General features: G+C 39.2%; 2 protein-coding genes across 2 annotated transcripts in view; one reads left to right on the forward strand and one right to left on the reverse strand.

Moving 5' to 3' along the window:
• The window catches only part of LOC136267080 (uncharacterized), a 341703-nt gene that overhangs the window by 62000 nt on the left and 255263 nt on the right, over positions 1 to 24440 (reverse strand). The window lies entirely within an intron of this gene.
• LOC136266488 (protein sax-3-like) overlaps positions 1 to 24440 on the forward strand; it is a 58519-nt gene that overhangs the window by 28071 nt on the left and 6008 nt on the right. The window contains exons 3-6 of the mRNA XM_066061502.1: positions 2969 to 3235; positions 3288 to 3548; positions 3595 to 3861; positions 3914 to 4174. Coding sequence (XP_065917574.1) covers positions 2969 to 3235; positions 3288 to 3548; positions 3595 to 3861; positions 3914 to 4174 — 1056 coding nt within the window. The remainder of the gene's footprint in view (positions 1 to 2968; positions 3236 to 3287; positions 3549 to 3594; positions 3862 to 3913; positions 4175 to 24440) is intronic.

Raw genomic sequence — 24440 nt, forward strand, 5'->3', positions numbered from 1 at the left:
TTTTTTTACAGCTTGGCTGTTTTGGATTAGATTTCATTTCTTTTTGTATTTGTATACCCCAAAGCCGGCCTATGGCCAGCTTTGGGACTTTTTTAACCTATGTTTTTTTTCTTTACTACAGGATGAAGTAAAGATGAAGTAGATATACTTTAAATATTTTATCAGTAAATGTACAAATTATATATATAATACATAGATTTGCAAAAAGGGGCCTTCCACACACATCCAATTTGCCAACTTTGACAATTGATAACTTCAGATTGGAAAGAGCTATTGCCTTGAAATTTGGGCAGTGGTGATTTCTTTGCAGCTGAACTCTCCACATGATGGTTTCTTTGTAGCTGAACTCTCTACAAGGCAATTTCTTCTAGCTGATCTCTCTACAGGGAGATTTGTTTGTAGCTGAACTATCTACAAGGTAACTTCTTCTAGCTGATCTCTCTACAGGGTGATTTGTTCGTAGCTGAATTCTGTACAGGCGATGTGTTTGCAGCTGAGCTCTTTACAAAATGGTTTCTTTGTAGCTGAACTCTCTACAAAGTAACTTCTTCTAACTGATCTTTCTACAGCGTGATTTGTTTGTAGCTGAACTATCTACAAGGTAATTTCTTCTAGCTGATCTCTCTACAGGGTGATTTGTTTGTAGCTGAATTCTGTACAGGTGATTTGTTTGCAGCTGAGCTCTTTACAAAATGGTTTCTTTGTAGCTGAACTCTCTAAAAGGTAACTTCTTCTAACTGATCTTTCTACAGAGTGATTTGTTTGTAGCTGAACTATCTACAAGGTAATATCTTCTAGCTGATCTCTCTACAGGGTGATTTGTTTGTAGCTGAATTCTGTACAGGTGATTTGTTTGCAGCTGAGCTCTTTACAGAATGGTTTCTTTGTAGCTGAACTCTCTACAAGGTAATTTCTTCTAGCTGATCTCTCTACAGGGAGATTTGTTTGTAGCTGAACTATCTACAAGGTAATTTCTTCTAGCTGATCTCTCTACAGGGTGATTTGTTTGTAGCTGAATTCTGTACAGGTGATTTGTTTGCAGCTGAGCTCTTTACAGAATGGTTTCTTTGTAGCTGAACTCTCTACAAGGTAACTTTTCTAGCTGATGTCTCTACAAGGTGGCTAGTTTGTAGCTGAACTCTCTACATGGTGGTTTCTTTGTAACTGAACTTTCTACAAGTTGACTTCTTCTAGCTGATCTTTCAATAGGGTGATTTGTTTGTAGCTTCACTCTCTACAAGGTAACTTCTTCTAGCTGATCTCTCTACAGGGAGATTTGTTTGTAACTGAACTCTCTACAGGTGATTTGTTTGAAGCTGAACTTTCTAAATGATGGTTTTGTTGTAGCTGAACTCTCTACAAGTTAACTTCTTCTAGCTGATCTTTCTACAGGGCAATTTGTTTTTTGCAGAATTTTCTACAGGGTGATTTCTTTGCAGCTGAACTCTCTACATGGTGGTTTCTTTGTAGCTGAACTCTCTACAAAGTAATTTCTTCTAGCTGATCTCTCTACAGGGTGATTTGTTTGTAGCTGAATTCTGTACCGGAGATTTTTTTGCAGCTGAGCTCTTTACAGAATGGTTTCTTTGTAGCTGAACTCTCTACAAGGTAACTTCTTCTAACTGATCTTTCTACAGGGCAATTTGTTCGTGGCAGAATTTTATACAGGGTGATTTCTTTGCAGCTGAACTCTCTACATGGTGGTTTCTTTGTAGCTGAACTCTCTACAAGGTATCGTTTTTTTATTAGCTGATCTCGATTGCGTAATTGTTACACACTGTTGGTTTTTTCGTTGTATCTTCCTGGTTTTTAGCTCGATTTCTTTCAAACCACAAAAGGTTTGAGGTTCAATAGTTAATCTATTCACCCACCGATTTTCAGCTTCTTCCCATACGCGGTTTACCCTGTAGGCGTGACAACATATTGGTGTTATTTTTTGTTAATAATCGCTCATAACTCTTTGTCTGTTTATCGTATTCCAGCCAAAGTTGGTACCGAGATGCGCCTGTATATCCCCCTTCTGTGTGCCAAATTTCAAGGCAATCGGATAACGCGTTCGCGTTTTATAGCAGTTTTTGTAAGTGTGCGACAAGAAAAAGAAAAATAAGAAGAAGAAAAAAAAAACGAAGAAACTGAGCCAATTGTTGAAGTCGCATATCTCGGGAACGCGCGAAGCGATTTCGCTCAAATTTGGAATGTGGAGTGCTGCAGTTGGAGGGAATGTCCACAGCAAAAATCGTCTTGTTTCATCAAGGAAGCACAGAGCTACGGAGGTGCGAAAATTGCGTTTTCTTTCTTCCTGTCAATATACTCACGGGTGTTACGCGCCGGCTTCTTGGGCCGCACGACACACTACCGTGTGTCTTGATGTTGGCCACACAAGGATGGGAAAAATGCTACAAGATGAGCACAACAGAGTTGTTGACATTGGAGGTGCTGATGGGGATGACAATTTTGATGATTCTCAGTCGGACTTGTTGGATGCTGTTGACAGGTTGGCTGGGCACTTCAAAGTGCCATTAGAAAAAGCTAGTCCTGATACTTGAAATTTGAGAAGAATTTAAGTCAATGATTGAGTATGCCATTCATTTATTTTACTTTCAACAATGAACTACAAATCAGCATGGTGATGGGAAAGGGTTGAATTGTCTAATTAATTTTAGAGGTGGTTCTAACTATTTCACTAACCATATGCTCATACTTAGTAATGGCTTGTTGTTCCAGTTAAGTAGTAAAGTTTTATAATAGTACAGTAAGTGTCACGGACTTAAAGTGTCCACAGGCAACAAGCTGCAACCATGTAGCTGCACTTACATATACAATGTGAAGTTATGTCTATGCTAACAATAGTAGTATAGAGATTGGTGTAGTTGTAAGGCAGGCTGGATCAGTTGTGTCTAATAGTGCTACTCTGACTGTCTATGGTAAACACTTTGTTTTAGAATATTTGCTCATTACAAACCCACAGGTCCTCCCACTATCACAACTCACCCCACCAGTCAGTTGACAACTGTTAGTAGGAGTGTTACTCTGAATTGTGAGGGAACTGGTAGAGGATCAATTACATATCAATGGCAGACTAGGAATATTAATGGAGGACAATGGAGTGATATTAGTAATAGTAATAACAGGAGACTTGTTGTGAGGAACTTACAAGAGTCACAACAGTACAGGTGTGTAGTGTCCAGTGAAGCTGGTGGGATAAGATCAAATGTTACTACTGTTACTGTTTTAAGTATGGTTACCTAATGGTTTACTTTACATCTTTTATTAGTATGTAATGCTAGAAATCACCACTAATCCTCAAGACAGACTAGTCCCAGTTGGTTCATCAGTCAATTTAACATGTACATCATCAGTATCATCTGATGTGACATTCTCATGGACTAGTGATAGTAGAGATGTTACAAGACAATCAAAATCAACTGGTGACACTAGTATACTAACAATTGATAAAGTAAAGGGAAAAGATGATGGTAGTTATGTGTGTACTGTGAGGAGTGGATCATTATCAGTGATGTCTAACACTGCTACCCTGACTGTTTATGGTAAACACTTTGTTTTAGAATATTATTGCTCATTACAAACCCACAGGTCCTCCCACTATCGCAACTCACCCCACCAGTCAGTTGACAACTGTTAGTATGAGTGTTACTCTGAATTGTGAGGGAACTGGTACAGGACCAATTACATATCAATGGCAGACTAGGAATATTAATGGAGGACAATGGAGTGATATTAGTAATAGTAATAACAGGAGACTTGTTGTGAGGAACTTACAAGAGTCACAACAGTACAGGTGTGTAGTGTCCAATGGAGCTGGTGAGACAAGATCAAATGTTACTACTGTTACTGTTTTAAGTATGGTTACCTAATGGTTTACCTTACATCTTTTATTAGTATGTAATGCTAGAAATCACCACTAATCCTCAAGACAGACTAGTCCCAGTTGGTTCATCGGTCAGTTTAACATGTACATCATCAGTATCATCTGATGTGACATTCTCATGGACTAGTGATGGTAGAGATGTTACAGGACAATCAACATCAACTGGTAACACTAGTGCACTAATGATTAAGAAAGTAAAGCGAAGAGATGATGGCAGATATGTGTGTACTGTGAGGAGTGGATCATTATCAGTGACGTTGAACACTGCTACCCTGACTGTCTATGGTAAGCATCAAAGCAATTGCTATAGTCAGAAATACAGATGTATACCATATTGCTGGAAAGTTTGACAGGAGAAACCTTTGGCAAATGCTGTGATAGGATTTTGGCAAAAAAGAGTTTGGTAGCATTTGTATTGGACAAACGATTTGATGGATTTAAGTTTAGGGAAACATACCACTCACTTGCCAAATTTGCCAAACATTCCTCTAGTGTTGTGCGATATGGCAAATGTTGTATATCACCTATCATGATTATTGCTGTCTTCTTTTATCATGATATAATAAATTATCACGATATACAAATTGCATGAAGTCATGGTAATCAACTGCTAGCATTTGAGTATAAACCATGTAAAATAGTCCCTAACAGCATGCACTTTCCTCTGTAAGTAAGTCTGTTATAAAGAAATTAATGTTATCTGAACATCATTTTCTTTTTCTGATGAAATCGCTACACCATCATATATCATGATATAACAATCTAATCAAAAACAGCCAAGCTGTAAAAAAAGGTGTGGCCCCTGAAAGGCCATGGTGAAAAAGATGTGAAATCCAAGGTGGCAGCCAAGAAATGGCTGTTATGGTAGGTTAATGGTAAAAATTTTAATAACAATTCAGGTGAATTTGGTGCCGAAACACAAATTCACATGAATTGTCATTATTAAAAATTTTGCCATTAACCTACCATCACAGCCATTTCTTGGCCGCCACCTTGGATTTCACATCTTTTTCACCATGGTCTTTTAGGGGCTGCACCTTTTTTTACTGCTTGGCTGTTTTTGATTAGATATCACTTCTTTTTGTATTATTATTTATGGCCGACTTTGGGGCTTTTTTAACTTATCCTTTTCCTTTACCACAGGAAGAATAAAAAGACAAAGCAGATTTTTAATACTTCAACTGTTTTTGATTTTATCAGAAATTATATACATATATTTATTACATGTCTATTGTAGGAAATACAAGGTCAACCTAGGGTTCTCTACCTCATCCAGGCAACGTGTATTAAGGATCGGGATCAGTGGGTTATGATCTGTTGTTATAAGAAAATGCTGTAGGCCTGCTAAGAATACTCTACACTGGGTGACTGCCCAACAGACAGCAAGCATTCCAACTCAATCACTGCATATTGTGTTTCTGCATCAGATAAGAATCGAGATCCTGCTTGGACCAGGTTCCATTCATCTCTAAGTCTTCTGTTGTAGAATAAATCTGAGGCCTTGTCTACTGGCATCTGTACTTAACCTTGTCGGTTTGGTCATGTCAGAGAAAGACAGCAGTGGTGAGGTAGTCAGGGATGTCTTGATGTTTGTGAAAGCTTCCTGATGATGACTAGACCATAAGAATTCATTTTTTGTGCTGAGCAGTGGTCTGAGAGACGTCAACGGTGATGCCAGAGTGTGGGTGCCCGTTGACAGTTGGTTGACTAGACCCATGAAGGAGTGCAAGTCGGACCTGGTTGTAGGTGTAAGGTACTTGGTAATTGCTACTGTGATAGATGGGTCTACTTTTTATCCATGTGATGATATCTGAAAGCCTGCAAAGGTGACTTGAGCTTTAAAGAACTGGCACTTCTCCATGTTCAGTGCAATGTTGTTCTCCACACACTGCTGCAAGAATTGCTCCATGTGCTTAACATGGTCTGCGACATTGTTATCATAGATTACAAAATCATCAACAATGCGTCTGAACCCTGACAACCCACTGAAGGCTTTAGTCATTCTCCGGTTGTAATGCTCAGAAATTGAGGAGATGCCATAGGGGACTCGTAGGTATTTATATCTACCGAATGGTGTTATGAATGTGGTCAGTGCTTGGCTGTCTGCACCTAATGGGCATTGATGGTAGCCCTTAAGGGCATCAAGAACAGTGAATATCTTTGTGTCACTGGTGGCAATGTCAGTCACAGCTTGGGCAGGGGTGAGAGATTGGTATCTTTCTCGGATGACGAAGTGGTTGAGATGTGATAGGTCCACGCACATGCGAATGTTCTGCAAATGCTTTTTCGGTGTGACCACAATTGGTGCATACCATGTTGTGGCCTCAGTGATCAGAACAATTACGTTCTGTGACTCCAAGAGGTCTAGCTCAGCTTTTACTTTGTCACGATAAGCGAACGGTATTGTGTGAGGTGGGTGTACACAAAAGGGTTTGGCATTTGCTGCTAGACAGATACGGAACTCTTCGCCCTGCATGATTCTGATCTGGCCATCAAACACTGTGGGTTACTTATTGATCATTGTGTCAACTTCTGCTATACTGGGTGTTGTGTTGAGTCTTGATGTCACTACTAGGTGTCATGGAGGGCACATAGATTGGTGTTGGTTGGGGGTACTGTGAGGGTAATATGCTGAGGCTTCTAGCTGCCTTCCAGGACATGATGACCCCTGATACTTGTGAATACATGTGCACGTCTTTCTTGTGCTGCCTTCCCTGTAGGTGAAATGTTATAGGTATTTTGCCCATTGGCTGCATGCTATGGCCATCTGCTGTACGGGGGATGATCTCTGATGGTAATAGGTTGAGGGGGTGTTCCTTAAGCAACTGTAGAATCTGTTTTCCGGCTGCTGAAATGGCAACACCTGAGTCTGGTAGGGCTAGTGTATCACATGAGCCATTGGCAGAGCAGATACAAACTTCAATGGTGGGTGCTGGTTCAGTGGCGGCGATCTGTGTGATGGTGTCTAGCCGATGCTGCTGATGGTCCTCAGTCCATGTTGTCTGTACAGATTTGGCAGAGACTGGTGGTGGGGGTCGGGGTACTGTGGCTTTCTTAGCCCGACATACCCTTGCAAAGTGTCTCACCTTGTTGCAGTGATGACAGATTTGTTCATAAGCTGGGTAGTGTACTCGACCCCCAACATTTGACTTCGACCACACCCTGGGCAGATCATAGGCTGTTGGCTGGGCTGAGTAGTTGGTGGCTGTCGCCGTTGTTTAATTGCCAAGACAGCTCCAGGGTTTACACTGTTCATTTCACTCCGCTGTTTCTTAGCAGCCTCCTGTGCCCTACACATGGTTATGGCAGTATCCAATGTCAAGTTTGGTTGCTTTATTAGTTTCTCAGTGACATCACCATCGAGAGAGCCTTCAATTATCTGGTCCCATATGCTTTTTTTGCATACATTGCTCTGAGCAGAAGCCACATGTCTTTGCTAGCTCGCGTAAGGAGACCAAGAAATCATCAAAGTTCTCACCAGGTTACTGTATGCGACAGCATAGATTACATCACTATATGGATTCGTTGATATGACCATCGATATGGCACTTTATTGCTGTGATGATGGCAGATGGGTCTTGCTTTTGCTCCGTAGTGAGACCAAGATTATTAACAATAGCGAGGGTTTCTCATGACAAACACAAAGTTAATACTTGTACCTTAGTTGCTGCGGACTCCTCTGCCAGCCCTGAGTGGGTACAGTACGATGCCCATTGATCTTTCTACACCTCAAAAAATCGGACCCTCTGTCTACTTTTATGTCGAGCTTGGGCAAGTCAGTTTGCCAGAACACGTATGGCATCTTCTCCGAGTAGTTTTGTATCAGTCTACAAGGGAGCACGCGACAGAAATGACTACAAATTGGTTAAAATCATCTTTACAGGTGCCTCGACCGGCACAGGGATATAGTCTGGTGGTTCCTTTACAATTACCGAATAGCGGTAAGTCGCAACTGCTCAGTTTCGAACTGCTCGCAGCACCATGTAGGAAACACGAGGTCAACTCTCTTTATCACGTGATCACATAATGTACACACATTAATAGAATTACTTAGTGTTACAAGTATGTATGCATGTAAAGCAAGTGTTACAGTTTACTGTTCCTACATCTATTCCTTACTGGATAACTTGTTCGCAGCTGATTTCTCTACTAAGGGACTTGAAATGTAGCTGAACTCTCTACAGGGTGATTTGCTTGTAGCTGAACTGTACACAGGATTCTCTCTAGAGGGTAAATTGTTTCTAGCTGATCTCTTTACAGGGTGATTTGTTTGTAGCTGAACTCTCTACAAGGTGACTTGCTTCTAGCTGATCTCTTTACTGGGTGACTTGTATAGCTGATCTCTCTATAGAGTAACTTGTTTGTGTAGCTGAACTCTTTACAGGATGATTTTTGTTACTGAAATCTCTACACGGTGACTTTTTTTGTAGCAAACTTCTCTACAGAGTGATTTGTTTGTAGCTGAATTCTCTTCAGAGTGACTTACTTGTAGTTGAACACTGTATAAACTATAAAGTGACTTGTCTGTAGCTGAACTCTCTACAGGGTTACTTGTTTGCAGCTGATCTCTATAGGGTAACTTGTTTGTATAGATGAACTCTCTACAGGATAGTTTCTTTGTAACTGAACTCTCTCCACAGTGACTTGGTTGTAGCTGAATTCTCTAGAGAGTGTAGCCAAACTCTCTACAGGATGCATGACTTGTTTATAGCTCTTCAGTGTGACTTGTAATGTTCTGAATCACTACAGCGATATATTTCTAGCTGAACTCCCTGTAGAGTGATTTACTTCTTACTGAACTGTACTGTTTGCAGCTGAATTCCCTATAACTTGCAATGTAATAGAATTCTATAATGGAGTAAATAAATTAGCTGAATACTCTATTAGGGTGACTGTTCTATTAGAGTATCTCGATCTCGCATTTGCTACACGGAGTTGGCTTTCGACTTATAACTCAGTGGTTTGTAATCCAATTCTTCTGTACTACTGCAAGGACTTTCTATGAAGATTATTCCAGCTATACACTGATTTGCAGCTCATTGCTCTAAGCGGTTTGCCTAGTACGCGTAAAAACTAAATGTAATTTATTGCATCACAATAAAATTTAGTTAACATGCATGCTGCAGATATCGCGATATAGCACTATAAGAACTTGCACATAATTGCTGTGACCTAAGTGCACGCAATAGCACAAGGTTACGCTATCATCTAAGCACGTGAAGTAGTGTTGAGATGGTTTCAAGTATTGTGTAATCATCAAACTGGTTTAACAGGTTTGTGATCACGTGACACACCATGTTCTTGAAAGGTGAATGGCTTAGTTAAAGAAAAATTCTAGTAGGTGAAACAAGACCGCTAGTGTCATGTTGCGTACCAGGGACAGTGGTTGGTGAACAAAAAATGTGCCACTCACACGAGTTGTGTATGAGCCGAGCTACCATGGCCAGAGGTTCTTCATAGCAGTCCTTCCAGCCTACGGAATCAATTGAGATTGTAACAAGTAACAAGGTCGTCATTGCTGAGAGTTCATTATAACCGATGAGCTCATTCCTTGTGTGACATGTGTTGCATGCAGTGCACTAAATTGAACAAAACTGATCACACCATTACAATAAGACAAACGGCTATCAAGGGATACTAGCCGTGTTCTCACGCATGTTCTATAAGAAGTTTAGCATACTTAAAGTGACACTATGATGAATTGCTGTATTGGCTTAGTCTTGTCTTTAGCTTTCAAGCTTGTCCTTTAATATTGTGTCGTCAGCTTCCGGGCTTGTCTGTTCAAGTTTGTCATAAACCTCTGGGCTTGTCTATTCAAGTGTTGTCAGCTGTTACGCTTGTTTGTTTAAGTTGTTTATTAGGGTGTAATAAGCCTTCACCATTAGCATGTTTATATGCACAGCTAAAATGTGCCTTGATTTGCAGGTCTTGCTGTGTTTATTTTATATGCTATGTATACCACTACTGTTGCTCATGCCTTGGTTAAGTGCTAGTGCTGCATGCTGTTATTGCATAAGGCACTGCTGCATGATGATGCCGCATGAATGTTATTGTGCTTTAATAATAATGTGTTACGTCAATGGTTTGCCATCTGTAAGTGCCCCTACTATTCAGCTTCTATTAGGCCACTGACACTAGGCACTACTTATGCTTGATACATATAGGCACTGACTAGGTTAAGGGTCACAGATGGTGTTATCAGGCATATATTGCTGGTAAAAGCAAAATCAGAAATTCGTAATGGCTTAATGCTATCGCATTGAGAATGCTGCTGCATGATATGCTGCCATTGCATGATTGAGAGTGCTGCATTGCATGATTGAGAGTGCTGCATTGCATGATATGCTGCTGTTACATGTTTGGCTGAGAGTGCTGCTGCATGATTTGCTGCTGTTGCATAATTGGCTGTGTATAAATGTAGTGCTGGCAAAAAAACCTTACGCGTTGTAATTACACTGTGTTTGTACACTCCTCCATATAGTTTGGTGCAGCTGAGGAATGAGGATGGGACCACAACCAATGGGCAAGTATTTACTGGACAAGCTTTCTCCGGTAGCATGTTATATGTAATTGTATGTTTGATGGCTGGTTGCTCGCGAGTTGTTGCAAGTCTATGAGGCTATTGTGCTTTTACGCTATGCAAAGTATGTTGCATGATTCACTTAAGAGAGTACTGCTGCATGAATGTTATTGCTGCTACTATTGCACTGAGGGTGCTGCTGCATGAATATTGCTATTGCTGCTGCCAATGCACTGAGAGTGCTCCTGCATGAATACTGTATTTACTTGATTAAATGCAACAGCGTTTATTACCTTAGTTCTAAAAATCGATGCGGCGACTATTCAAACTCGACTACCACTTGATTCTCGTGAACGATGTTTAAGCCATTATTTTCACAATTGATTGTGGGACCACTCAAGTGCTGCGACTATTAAAGGTGCAGTGTTTAATCAAGTAAATGTGGTATTGCTGTTGCTGCTGCTGCTGCTGCTGCTGCTGCTGCTGCTGCTGCTGCTGCTGCTGCTGCTGCTGCTGCTGCTGCTGCTGCTGCTGCTGCTGCTGCTGCTGCTGCTGCTGCTGCTGCTGCTGCTGCTGCTGCTGCTGCTGCTGCTGCTGCTGCTGCTGCTGCTGCTGCTGCTGCTGCTGCTGCTGCTGCTGCTGCTGCTGCTGCTGCTGCTGCTGCTGCTGCTGCTGCTGCTGCTGCTGCTGCTGCTGCTGCTGCTGCTGCTGCTGCTGCTGCTGCTGCTGCTGCTGCTGCTGCTGCTGCTGCTGCTGCTGCTGCTGCTGCTGCTGCTGCTGCTGCTGCTGCTGCTATTGCACAGAGAGTGCTGTTGCGTGAATGTTATCGCTGCTGCAAGAATGCTATTACTGCTGCTGCTACATGAATATTATTGTCGCTACTGCTATCGCTCTGAAGGTGACATTGCATGAAGATTACATCTACCACATGCATGTTACCACCATTATTACTGCTTCCGTTAAAGCATATTATATTCCAGACATTAATTGGTCGATATGCAATACTGCCCAAGTATGGCTACTATGGTGTCTAGTGACCCCAATCTGATCCCCTCAGTTGCCCAATTCCATTTGTGGCTGCTGCATGAACGTTACTATTGCTGCATGTATATTATGGCTCCAGCACAAAAAAAAATTATCGCCACTTAATGAAACATTTTTGTGGCCATGTAAATGTAATCACTGCTGCAAGCTTAAGGGTGCCACTATTGCATGATCTACCAAGAGTGCAGAGACTAGCAGAGTACTGTGCGATGCTCTTGCTGCTGCATGATATGCAACCTCATGATATACCAAAGCGCTGTTGCATAAATTTTTTTGCTCCTTCATGTCTGCTATTACTGTTGCCACTACTATTGAACTACAATTCTGCCGCAAGTAATTTACTTCTACTGTTTCATTGCTAGTATTGCTGCCACTACATGCATGCTCTTCACTATAGCCTTGTGAGTTATCACTGCTTCTGCAGACAGGCATGTCCTAACTGTTGATTTCATGTAATACTGTGCTTATGTGAATGCTACACTATTTAGTGACCACCTCAGTTGTCTAATCCCACTCTAATCTTACTAGCTCATGCATTATCATTACTGTCACTGACATCATTATACTTCCATGATTGACCTACTACAAATGTGTAACCACTCTCCAATCCCTTCTACACCAACCCCTCCCCCCCCCCGCTCTATGCTATTAATTATGTATCTAGTGGGTATTTGTATACATTACTATGGTCAAAAGTGTTTTGTCTTTAGTAATACTACTATTATCTCCTTTAGCATGGCAGCTCTTAGACATGCTTGGGTTATTCCATTTCCACCTTTGCATATGTGAAATTGCCACCGGTTAGTTACATTGCAGTAACGTTCTGTTACTCGCTGCAGGCTTGCTCTATGCCCATGCATATGCAGGTCCATTGGTGGCTACAGGCTGCAAGGAGGTGTGCATATCTACACTAAGGTTGCACATCCCTTCTCCATGTATATAGTAACACCTTACTATAGTGTTTCCTTTCCCTGGTTTAACAGTAGGATAGGTGTCATTGTCTAGGGCCCCTTTACATTCTTATGCAATTAAATATTTTGTTCAGTTGCTAATGTAACTTGTAATATCTCCAGTATACACCAACTGTTGCATACCTATAACTCAATGGCTGTTACTTCTGTAGGCATGCTCCATACTCAGGCATATGCATGTTCATTGGTGGCTGCATGCAGGTAGGAGGCTGGGTGCATATATCCATACCAAGGTTGCATATAATAATATCTTGCTATAGTGCTTCCCTGATTTAATGGTAGGATAGATGCCATTGTCTAAGGTTCTTTGCAAGCCTTTCCATGCCCTCTGCAACCTATATTTAAACATTTACCAGCTCGTTTTGGGGTACATACCTCCAATCCTCAGTTGCACTTGCCTTCGTCAGTACATAGTGTCTGTGTGCACAAGAGTACTCTTGTACTTTAAACTTGAAAGCATCTGCATACAATATAAACTACTGCAGGTCTATAATCATTGCAGGCTTTTATACTACATATGTAACCTCTTTAGCTCTAATTGCAAGTTTACTTATGCTTACCAATGTCTGTATGTATAGTACTTGGCCGTATTCAAACTTTGAATATAACTGTTGCTGCTGCTTATGGGCTTTACATTTATGTTCTGCTTACATGCTTGCAAAAAATGCATATCAGTATTTGCAGAGTCACTTAATGTTCACTAATATGTGCATACATTTGTTGCTGCATACAGGTAGTTGACACTTGTATACAATCAATTGGCAGACCTACTGTGTACATGCATTCATGTCATATTTACACACTCTTTTATACGTATGCTATACCTGCACACTCCTTGTTACTCACAGATTCTCAGGCATTAGTCCCTGCTGGTCCTGCAAAAACTCTGCTTAGTAAGATGCTTACCGCTGTCGGTACACATACAGGCTCACTTAGTTGTATTCTCATTTGGTATTGTTGTATTTTTCTATATACCATTGGGATGTGTCATATACTTCATGCATACTTGTGCTATGTGTGGTTATTATAACATTACTGTCTGTGTACTATTATAATTTTATATGTGGGGTACAGCAAGCTTGGGCAACTGGGGAAATTTGGAGGAATTTGGGTGAATTAGATGCTAGTTATGTAGCTGTAATCAGTTGATGCCAATATTAATGTTAATGACATAGTTTGGTCTGTCATTTTGTTCGCTAGTGATTAATTGCTGAGATTTGACATGTCTTAGCAGTTTGCTATCATCACTTGCAAATGCTATGTTCATTCATCTACCCCCTTTATGGAATAACTTACTGCCTGCCCTATGATTTCCTGAGTTGCCCGTTATCCATCCAAACTCATCCTCTATATATCACATATTATATGATCTATATATATTGTTATGTGACTTATGTCATGCACAATCTCATGTTGATATAATCTTACTTGCTATTATGGTATCATTGTATTCTTGTTGCATGATTGTTGAACTTGTGTATTGTCATGTACACTACTGGCTTTGTGTGAAAATGTTATGTGATTAGCATTAGGAAAAAGAGTAGGCAATGTAGAGCTTGGTGCGGTGGAAGGGTGGATAGCTAGGTTAATAAATGTATTATATATATGAGCACATATGTGACCGGATCTGCGAAAACCCAACATAATGGTGCATTTTTCAAATTCTTTATTATTGAATATTTATGGTCTACTTAGCCAAGTGTATGCTCTGGCCAAGTTTCAGCTTCATATGGCAACAACTTTTGGAGTTACAGCCCTACAAAGTAGCAACAACAAAAAGATCGATTTATACAGCAAGTATTGGGAAAATAAATTACATGTGCTTACAAAAACGGCTGTAACGTACAAATACAATGCAGTACAGAGTTGCAACTTACACCATTGTGTTCGCCATGAATAGGGGAGTCCATTACTGGGTAAGTCTTTTCTTCTATTACCATTCGTCACTGCATACGGAGGCGAAATCAGTGAAGAAAAATCGATCGCGTACGATCGTTTCGACATGATGTAAACAAACGCCCATAACTTACGTATCCTTTAGTCTACTGTAACGACATAAAGAGTTTTGAACTCCTCTTGAGTAGGCAAATAAGTTGATATACAGGTTTTTATCATAGGACCCTTCCTTCACAACGAACAAAGTGTTTAAAAATTTTACGAATTTTTTTCGTTACGCAAAGATTTTACCTATTGCAAATCAATGGCTTATACTGAAAATTTAGGCTTGCACCATTATGTCGGGTTTTCGCAGATCCGGTCACATATGTGTAATTTAATCCTCTATAAATGGTGGCGGTTGCCACTATTCCCAGGGGTGGGCCCCAGCAACTAACATGTTAATACTTTTTTATTCATCAAAATCAATAGCGTAATTGTGACACAGGTTGGGTTTTGTGTCGTATCTCCATGGTCTTTACCTCAATTCCTTTCAAACCACCCAAAGGCACTCCTACGATGGTTACTCCATTTACATAGCAATTTTCAACTCATTCCATGAAGCAGTTTACCCCGTAGGTGTGACAACAGATCGATTTTGTTTTACTCGAATAATCGGTCATAATACCTGAACCATTCATTGGATTTGCACCAATGCTGAAACTAGGTTTCGTCTTTGGACTCCCTTTCTGTGGGGGGTTACTATTCAGTGGACTGGACTACTGGACTGGAACACTGGACTGGACTGACATATTTTTGGTTTTTACACATTCTGAGGTTGGTTTTATTGAGTCTTGCTAGTAAGAACCCTTTGGGCACCTGCAGCCCACTTCTAAACACTGAAGACAAACAGTGGAATATGTGAAAACTGTCTCTTAATAATTTCGCTACTGTTCATCATGCCACTAGCTATACAACACTTATTCCTTACCCGGTGTGTAGTAATGCTGCAGGCAGTGCAGGGAATTGAATGTGACAGCAATAGTTAACCAGCGATCAACTAGCCAGTAGACAATCTTTCAAGATATCCTTGAGGAGCAAGCTAGTCTCGCCAGCGTGGCCAGACCTCTCTAGTCAGTACAGGAGCTTACCAATTAGAGATTTTTCAGCATGGGTGCTTATAATCTTTATTTGATAAGCCCCTACACTGAAACGGCGAGACTGGTGAGAGCAAGAGTAGTGATACTAGCTTGCTCCTCAAGTTTGCTCTAAGGATATATCTTGAAGGATGTTGTCTACTGGCTAGTTGATTGCTGGTTAACTATTGCTGTCACATTCAATTCCCTGCACTGCCTGCAGCATTACTACACACCAGGTAAGGAGTAAGTGTTGTATAGTGACATAATGAACAGTAGCAAAATTATTAAGAGACAGTTTTTGCATATTCCACTGTTTGTCTTCAGTGTTTAGAAGTGGGCTGCAGCTGCCCAAAGGGTTCTTACTAGCAAGACTCCGTAAATCCAACCATAGAATGTGCAAAAACCAAAAATATGCCAGTCCAGTAGTCCAGTCCAGTGTTCCAGTCCAGTAGTCCAGTCCACTGAATAGTAACGCCCCTTTCTGTGTGCCAAATTTCAAGGTGATCGGAGTACACATTTGCATTTTAAAGCAATTTTTGCAAGTGTGCGAGAACACAAAGAAGAACAAGAAAAAAAATTAAGAAACAAATCGAAAGTTTGGCAACTTTTATCTCGGAAATGGCTGGAGCTATTTCCTTCAAATGTGGTATGCAGACTCCCCTGGCTAGCAGGAAACTCTGTAGCAAATTTGGTTCCAATGAGATAAAGGATCACCAAGATACAAAGGTGTGAAAATGATGTTTTCTTTTTCCTGTCAATATACCCATGGTGTGGCACGCCAGCTTCTTGAGCTGCACGATACACTATGGTGTGTCTTGATATAAATTTTTTTATGATATAAAAATTGATATATCACGATAATCGATATATTGCACAAAAACATTCCTTTCAGCCAAACGTTTTGGTTATATGGTAACAGAGTACTTATCGTTGCAATAAAATGTGCCAGAACAAGATCAGTAACTGATCTGCTAAGCTATTTCCTATGAAACTTGTCTAAAGGCATTCATGGTCAGTCAACCAGTATTGTATTGAAACTGAAAGCTTTTCATGTTACTTTGAAGGCATGTTTGTTGTTAATTGTACCCAACCAATACTCCCAAGGCTACAATTAGGTACTATTATATTAACATTGCAAGTCATAGATATATTCAGTGTTTGAAACTTACTTTAAAAAGTAGTTACTGCCACTGCAAAGTTATGCATTACAGTTACATACTTCATTTTAAAAGTAACAAAAACAGCTTAATTGGAAATGTAACCAGATCTGTGAAAACCCGACATAATGGCGCAAGGCTAGATTTTCAGTACAGGCTATTGATTGCAATGGGTAAAATATTTGCATAAATAAAACAAAGGATTTGTGAAATTTGTAAAAGTTTTGTTCTTTGTGAAGAAAGGAGGCAGTGATAAAACCTGGATATCATCTTATTCGCCTACTCAAGAGAAGTTCGAAAATCTTTTTTTGCAGCAGTAGACTAGAAGATACGTGAGTAATGGGCATTTATTTACGTCATGTTGAAGTGATCGTATACCATTGATCTTTCTTTACTGATGATCATCTGTGTATGTAGTGAAGAAAGGTGATAGAAGGAAAAACTTATCCAGTTTGGACTCCCCTATTCATGACGAACAAGATGATGCAAGTTGCAACTCTGTACTACATTGCGTTTGTACACGCCTGTAATTTATTTTTCCTATACTTGCTGTACAAATTGATCTTTCTGTTGTTGTTATTTTGTAGGGCTGTAATTCCAAAAGTTGTTGACATACGACAGGGGCGGATCCAGGAGCTGACAAGGGGAGGGGCACAAACAGGCTAAGTTTTAAGTTGTAGGTGGTTGGGGAGAGCCAGATTCTGTAGTTCAGTGCTGCATTTTTGAAGCAGTAAATAATCACCTCTTAGTAGTGTCTTACTGTTGATTTTTGCCATTTTGGCCTTTTCAGATGGTTGTGAAGTCTTTATAGCTGTTTAAAAGGCTCTGAATGTCTTAAACAACAGCAACACGACAATTATTTGTAGAGGCGCTTAGCACTCACGAATGTGCTGGATGCTAATTTCACAGCTAGTTTGGCTTCAGTTTGCTTTGGTTTCAGGTGAATGCTAGTAAAATGTGCATATTTCATAAGTGTTTCATAAACTGACCTTGGTCTGGCATAAAGTTTAGTAGCTAGCTATTTTGATCAGAAGCATGACTGGTTCCTCCACAAGGTAAAGGAGGTTTGGGTGTGGGGGGAGGCATTTGCCCCAAATGTCCCATCCTGGATCCGCCATTGTACAAGACTGAAACTTTACCAGAGTATACACTTGGCTAAGTAGATTATAAATATTTAATAATAAAAAGTTTGAAAAATGCACATCTGGTCCCAAAATAAGGTGTGGCCTTCAAAAACCTAGGTAAAAAACTTCTGAAATCAAAGGTGTCCGCTGAGAAATGGTGCAATGGTGTTATCAATGCAGTGCACACAGGCATGGCTGTTTTTGCATGGATATTACTTCTTCATTTTTTTGTATTTAAAGCCGATTATAGCTTTGAGGGCTTGTTTTTGCCCACATTTCTTCTTATCTAGAGAAGATACAGTGATGATCATGGAAGACAGTAGTCACAATAATATTGTATTGCAGAGTTTATTTGATTACTTCTGTAATACTCTTTTGTCAAAATTATATAATATTATTCATAAAATCAATTAAAAATTATAAATGGAGAACTGTGACTTTGTAAATAGACAATTAAATGACGTGCCATCCGGTTTAGTGAAACGGATCATTTCATTTATGAAATGGGTAACTAAGTGGTATACCATCCGGTTTACTAAACTGAATGGTAAACCGTTTATTAAATGTCATTTATATCCATTTACTAAATCAATTCTCTATTTATAAATCGACTAACTTTTTAAGTGATTATAATAACAAGTCTGATTTTGTTTATTACCTAATTTTTACACAAATGACACCCCATATATATAATAAAGTGTACTTTCCATAGAACACACATTAGATTTTCTATTAACTTTACTGTTGCATAGATTTGAACTAACAATAGATCAGCTGACAACAGTTTTTTTTAATGATGCAGTGTTTGTGAGTTAAAATTTGTGCACTTTAAAGCAATCAATGACTGTACTATTAGAGTATTTTGACCCCATGATTTTACACCAGGTTGATTTTTTCCTTGTAAGTCTGCATCTGTCACTCTGACTTTTTTAAACCACAAAACTGTGAGCTGTGATGGCTAACCTATGGACAATATCTGCAATGACAAAATTTGATGTCATAATTGACAATATGGCCATGTTAGTGTGAGGCTTCAGAGATTTTGGCACACATTATTCGAATTGAATGTTGTCTGTAGTTTAACCAGGAGATAAAGGTAAGTAGCACACGTACTGTGACGATGCTCCAACAAGGAAAGTAGACCGAAAATTCTAAATTCGGACACAAATAGGCTTATTTGTATTGCATTATATGTGACTGTCTCAGCAAAAACCTGTCTAGTTTGCACAAGCATGCATTTTGAGAAAAATGGAAATTAGTGAAATTACGTATGTTACAAAGAAAATTTTACGCAAGTTTTTATTGAACCATTATTCAGAGAAGGAATACTCAAATCAAATAAATCTATATACCATCTTATTCGCCTACTCATGGGGAGTTCGAAAGTCTTTGTTAAATTTCTGTAACCCCAATGGTTTGCATGTCATGTGTGTTTGTTTGGGATGTGGTAGACATAAACTAAATTGTTGCCATTTCTTGAATAAAACTGCCTTCATATGCCTATGCGCAAGTAACTGATGGATGAAAACTAAACCTTGGTTGATCTGCCAATCCATGGTGAACATTGTAAGCCAAATCTTAATCCTGTGGACTAATCCAAACAGAAGTTATGGCTGCGAATGTAAGCACTTGTAGTTTATTTCTGGTATAGTCACTGTACAAAATTTAATCGATTTTCCTAGCGTCTAACACTATAATTCCAAAACTACTGTTTCATGTTCTTCCCATAAGTGGTTTATCCTGTGGGCATGACAAAAATTAGTTATTTTAATCCCTAAAGTCACATAAAAGTTTGAAGAGTGCTTGTTTACACAAAGGGACTTATATGGCTTAGGTACACCCTGTAACTTGGCTTGCTTACCTTTAGGAAACGATCTATAACCCCTTTGATCCCATTTACTCCAAACTACTATTGCTGCATTCAACGGCGAGTAAGGCTATGGATAGCTCATGTGATCGAATCCTTAGTTAAGATGGTGGAGAAAGTGTGGAATGGCGTGTTGTGATAAGCCAGTCACTCTTCTTCGTTGCTTCATTACAAATAAGCCTTTATTGTTACAGTGGTTATATTTAGGCTTCCCCTAGTAGTCCAACTAATAAATCTTCTTTTAAAGGGATATTCATCTAGTTCGCATAACTTCCTAATTTCCTTTTTCTTTTCTCAGCATTATCTGCATTGTTTAAGGAATGATTCACCAAACTTATCACATTTTGCTCGCTAAAACTCTTGTGGTGCAAAAGGACCATGTTAGACTTATTCATACTAAAGCTACACAGGCCAATATATCGGCCGCTACAAATGGTTGTAAACAAAGTGTTGTAATTTTTGAAGTGCTAATCCTATGGCTTTGTAAATCAATGTCAGCTTATTCATGTGTAATAAGGATAAAATTCATCAGGCACATAATCTTCCTAATTTTGCTATCAAAAGAAACCTATTACAAGATTTTAACGTCACTTTCAGCTGACTTGCCAATATCATAAAACTTCCCTCTTCAGCAATCTTTCTCAATATAGTCAAGTCTATTCAACGGACAAGGTCACATACTTTCTCCTTGCTTAAGCCAAACCCTCAACTTCTTAATATCCTTATTAAACATGCATTTATTGCTAGGTGTAAATTAGAATTAATTCTTTTAAAATTTTACCTGTTCAGATTCGCATTTTAGAGGGCCAGATTTGTGAGGGTCCACTGTACCGAGTTTGGTGCAAATCTCAGTTATAATGAATCATGTAGGGAATGTTCTTTTTAATATAGGCACACTACCTATAGAAACGCATAGCAGCGTTGATAGCAAGTCTAAAATAATCAGAACGTAAGGTATACTTCATGGTGCCATATGGCACCTACAGCAGTGACAGTGTTTAAAATGTCAAAAAAGGCCTTGCCAGTTGTTTACTACAACCGAAGGAATGCTTGGACTGATTGTGAAATTTTACTGATAGGTTTTATCACCATTTTTTTCCAAGTATCAAATCATACAGTATGATAGTAACTGTATAGTAGGGACCACAAAGCAGTAAGCGTGGCCCACGAAATAAAATCACCCAAAAGCCAGCCTCAATTTCCCTGACGATGACTGGGCAGTATTGGTGAGGTAAAACTAAGCCCAAACAAGCTTTCAGATCGACCCGAAATGCTTTCAACAAGTTGCTACAGAATTTTAAATTTTTTTTATTCAATGGAATTTTCTACTGACTAAGTAAGTAACTGACTGATGCCTTCAGACAAGCGTAACTCGATAACGGCTAAAGCTACGGGTTTGATTTTTTCACTGTTCAACATTGCTTCAGCCCAACAGGTGCCTTTTGGCATACCGCAGTACGTACAATGCATTCTTCATGGACTTACAGTGTCCTCCTTTGTGTCCCATTCATCTTTGCTGACAGGGAAAGGTATCGATTTGGTGTGAGCACGTGATGGCTTCCTTTCGAAACGGAAATCGTCTGTATTTTTCATAGTGGCTATTTTGATTGCAAAGGCGCTTTTCAAGCAGTTCTTGATTCGTATTGCTGTGTAACGGGTTGAACATAGCCAACAGCGAAGCATAATGGATACTTCACTTTCCAGACGATAATTAATAAAATTGGGGTGCAGCACATATTTCTTTTGGTATGCATATATTGTAGAGGTTCTTCCGGAAAAGTTCTTGATTCGTATTGCTGTGTAACGAGTTGAACATAGCTGACAACGAAGCGTAATGGATACTTAACTTTTCAGATGATAATTGATATAGCTGGGGCGCGCGACGTCATTTCAGATGCGGTGTGCGTGGGTTCATCAGTCATAATAAAATTATTTATTTAAAAAGTTAACAAATAAGTACATGAAAAAATTTGGAATTTTCAACTAGAGTAGGGACCATAGTACATCGATAAAAAGTACTGAAACAAGTTGGAGTAGTCCATGATATTAAATCAAAGTGAAACAATAAGAAGTGTTATATCCCTACTGTGCATTTCCGTTATGGTATCTTGAGCACAGTAGGGATATAACACTTCTTATTGTTTTGCTGTGATCTAATATCATGGAGTATTCCAACTTGTTTCAGTACTTTTTATCGGTGTACTATGGTCCCTACTCTAGTTGAAAATTCCAAATTTTTCCGTGTACTTGTATCTTTTACAAGAGGATGCCTACAAGTCAAAGCATTACTGTTGCTTGATAGTGTTTCAGCTCATCAAGAAGCTGGAAATCTGATGAGTGATGGTTACTGTATAAAAGCTATTATTTCTACCACCCAGTACAACAACACTGATCCAGCCAATGGACCAAGGTGTACTTGAGGCTCTAAAAAGAAGACATAGTAAATGTTTATTATAATGGTTGAATGTGCCAATGCCATCAACCTGAAAAATGTTTTTTTTTATGGTGGTTAGTGCATGGAATGATATTTCTGCATCAGCTTTCACCAAATCAACTGTTAAAGTTTGAAGACCAAGACAAAGAGCCACTAATACAGCAACAACTTCACAAGTGTATCTGGGCAAGTGGATGCTATACCACTGAGAATGATCATGCTGCATGCCAAGAGATGTTGCATTGATATATCAGATCAAGAGATTTCTAAATAGAGTTCTGATGACCCAGGATATCAGTATCTTTCTGATACAGAAAAAATAATATTAATCAAGTCACTACCACTCCAGATGTAATAATGGAAGCTGACAGAATACACCATAAGGAAATTATTGCTCAACTTAATGGCCAATCATAAGTAAATTTGATTGGCCATTTGCAACATTGCATGGCTATAAGACATAGTGCCTTTTATTGTGAAGCACGCCCTGCAGTGCAAAGCACAAGACTTTTAGGGCATGGTCTGCTGGAAATATTGTAAAATGGAGCAGTCTGAGATTGAATCTGAGACCAGTTTTAACTATTGATCACCACATTTTGATGCATGTAATTTACCGAGAACTTTACTGAGAATTAATCAGTAATATATGTACAGTTTGTATTGTATAAAATTAAATTAAACTGAATGAATGTACAAAGCTTCTGTATAATAATAATCTAATCCAAAACAGCCAAGCAGTAAAAAAGAGTGCAGCCCTCAAAAAGGCTATGGTGAAAAGAAGATGTGAAATCCAAGGTGGCAGCCAAGAATTGGCTGTGATGGTACGTTAATGGTAAAAATTTTAAAGCTGTAAAAGGAGTGCGGCCGTTGGCACAAAATTCACCTGAATTGTCGTTATTAAAATTTTTACCATTAATGTACCATCACAGCCATTTCTTGGCCACCACCTTGAATTTCATATCTTTTTTCACCATAGCCTTTTTGAGGGCTACACAATTTTTTTACAGCTTGACTGTTTTGGTTTAGATTTCACTTCTTTTTGTATTTGTATACCCCAATAGGCAGGCTTTGGGGCTTTTTTTAACTTGTCTTTTTTTCTTTACCAAAGGAACAAGAAAAGATGAGCAGATGTTAAATACTTTAAATATTTCTGATTTTATCAGTAAATGTACAAATTAACATATATAGTACATATATTTATTACAGAACTCTCGGTACATGGTGGTTTCTTTGTAACTGAACACTCTACAAGGTGACTTCTTCTAGTTGATCTCTCTACAAGGTAATTTGTTTGTAGTTGAACTATCTACAAGGTAACTTCTTCTAGCTGATCTCTCTACATGGGTGATTTAATTATTTGTAGCTGAATTCTGTACAGGTGATTTGTTTGCAGCTGAGCTCTTTACAGAATGGTTTCTTTGTAGCTGAACTCTCTACAAAGTAACTTCTTCTAGCTGATCTTTCTACAGGGCAATTTGTTTGTAGTTGAATTTTTTACAGGATGATTTATTTGCAGCTGAACTCTCTACATGGTGGTTTCTTTGTAGCTGAACTCTCTACAAGGTGACTTCTTCTAGCTGATCTCTCTACAGGACGGTCTGTTTGTAGAGCTGAACTCTTTTCAGGGTAATTTGTTTGCAGCTGAACTCTCTACATGGTAGCTGAACTCTCTACAAGGTGACTTCTTCTAGCTGACCTCTCTATAGAGTTACCTGATCTCTCTGCAGGGTGACTTTTATCTTACTGAACTCTCTACAGGGTGATTTGTTTGTATCAAAACTATCTACAGGGTGATTGTTTATACCTGGACTTTCTACAGGATGATTTATTTGTAGCTGAACTCTCTACAGGGTGACTTCTACAGGGGGGCAATTTTTTTGTAACTGATATCTCTACAGGTAGATGTGTTTGTAAGTGAACTCTCTACAAGGTGACTTGTTTGTAGCTGATTTCTCTACAGGGTAATTTGTTTGTAGCTTCACTCTCTGCAAGCTGATTTGTTTGTAGCTGAACTCTCTACAGGGTGATATGTTTCTAGCTGATCTCTCTACAGGGTGATTTTTTTTTTTGTAGCTGAACTCCCTACAGAATAACTTGCAATGTAATAGAATTCTATAATGTAGTAAATAAATTAGCTGAATGCTCTATTAGGGTGACTGTTCTATTAGAGTATCTCAATCTCGCATTTGCTACATGGAGTTGGCTTTCGAATCATAACTCAGTGGTTTGTAATCTGATTCTTCTGTACTACTGCAAGGACTTTCTATGAAGATTATTCCAGCTATACACCGATTTTCAGCTCATTGCTCTAAGTGGTTTGCCTAGTAGGTGTAAAAACTAATACTTTTTTATTCTTAAAAATCAATCGCGTAATTGTGACATGGGTTGAGTTTTGTGTCATATCTCCATTGTCTTTATCT

This window comes from Dysidea avara, chromosome 9, assembly GCF_963678975.1.
Source record: "Dysidea avara chromosome 9, odDysAvar1.4, whole genome shotgun sequence".
Lineage (NCBI taxonomy): Eukaryota > Metazoa > Porifera > Demospongiae > Dictyoceratida > Dysideidae > Dysidea > Dysidea avara.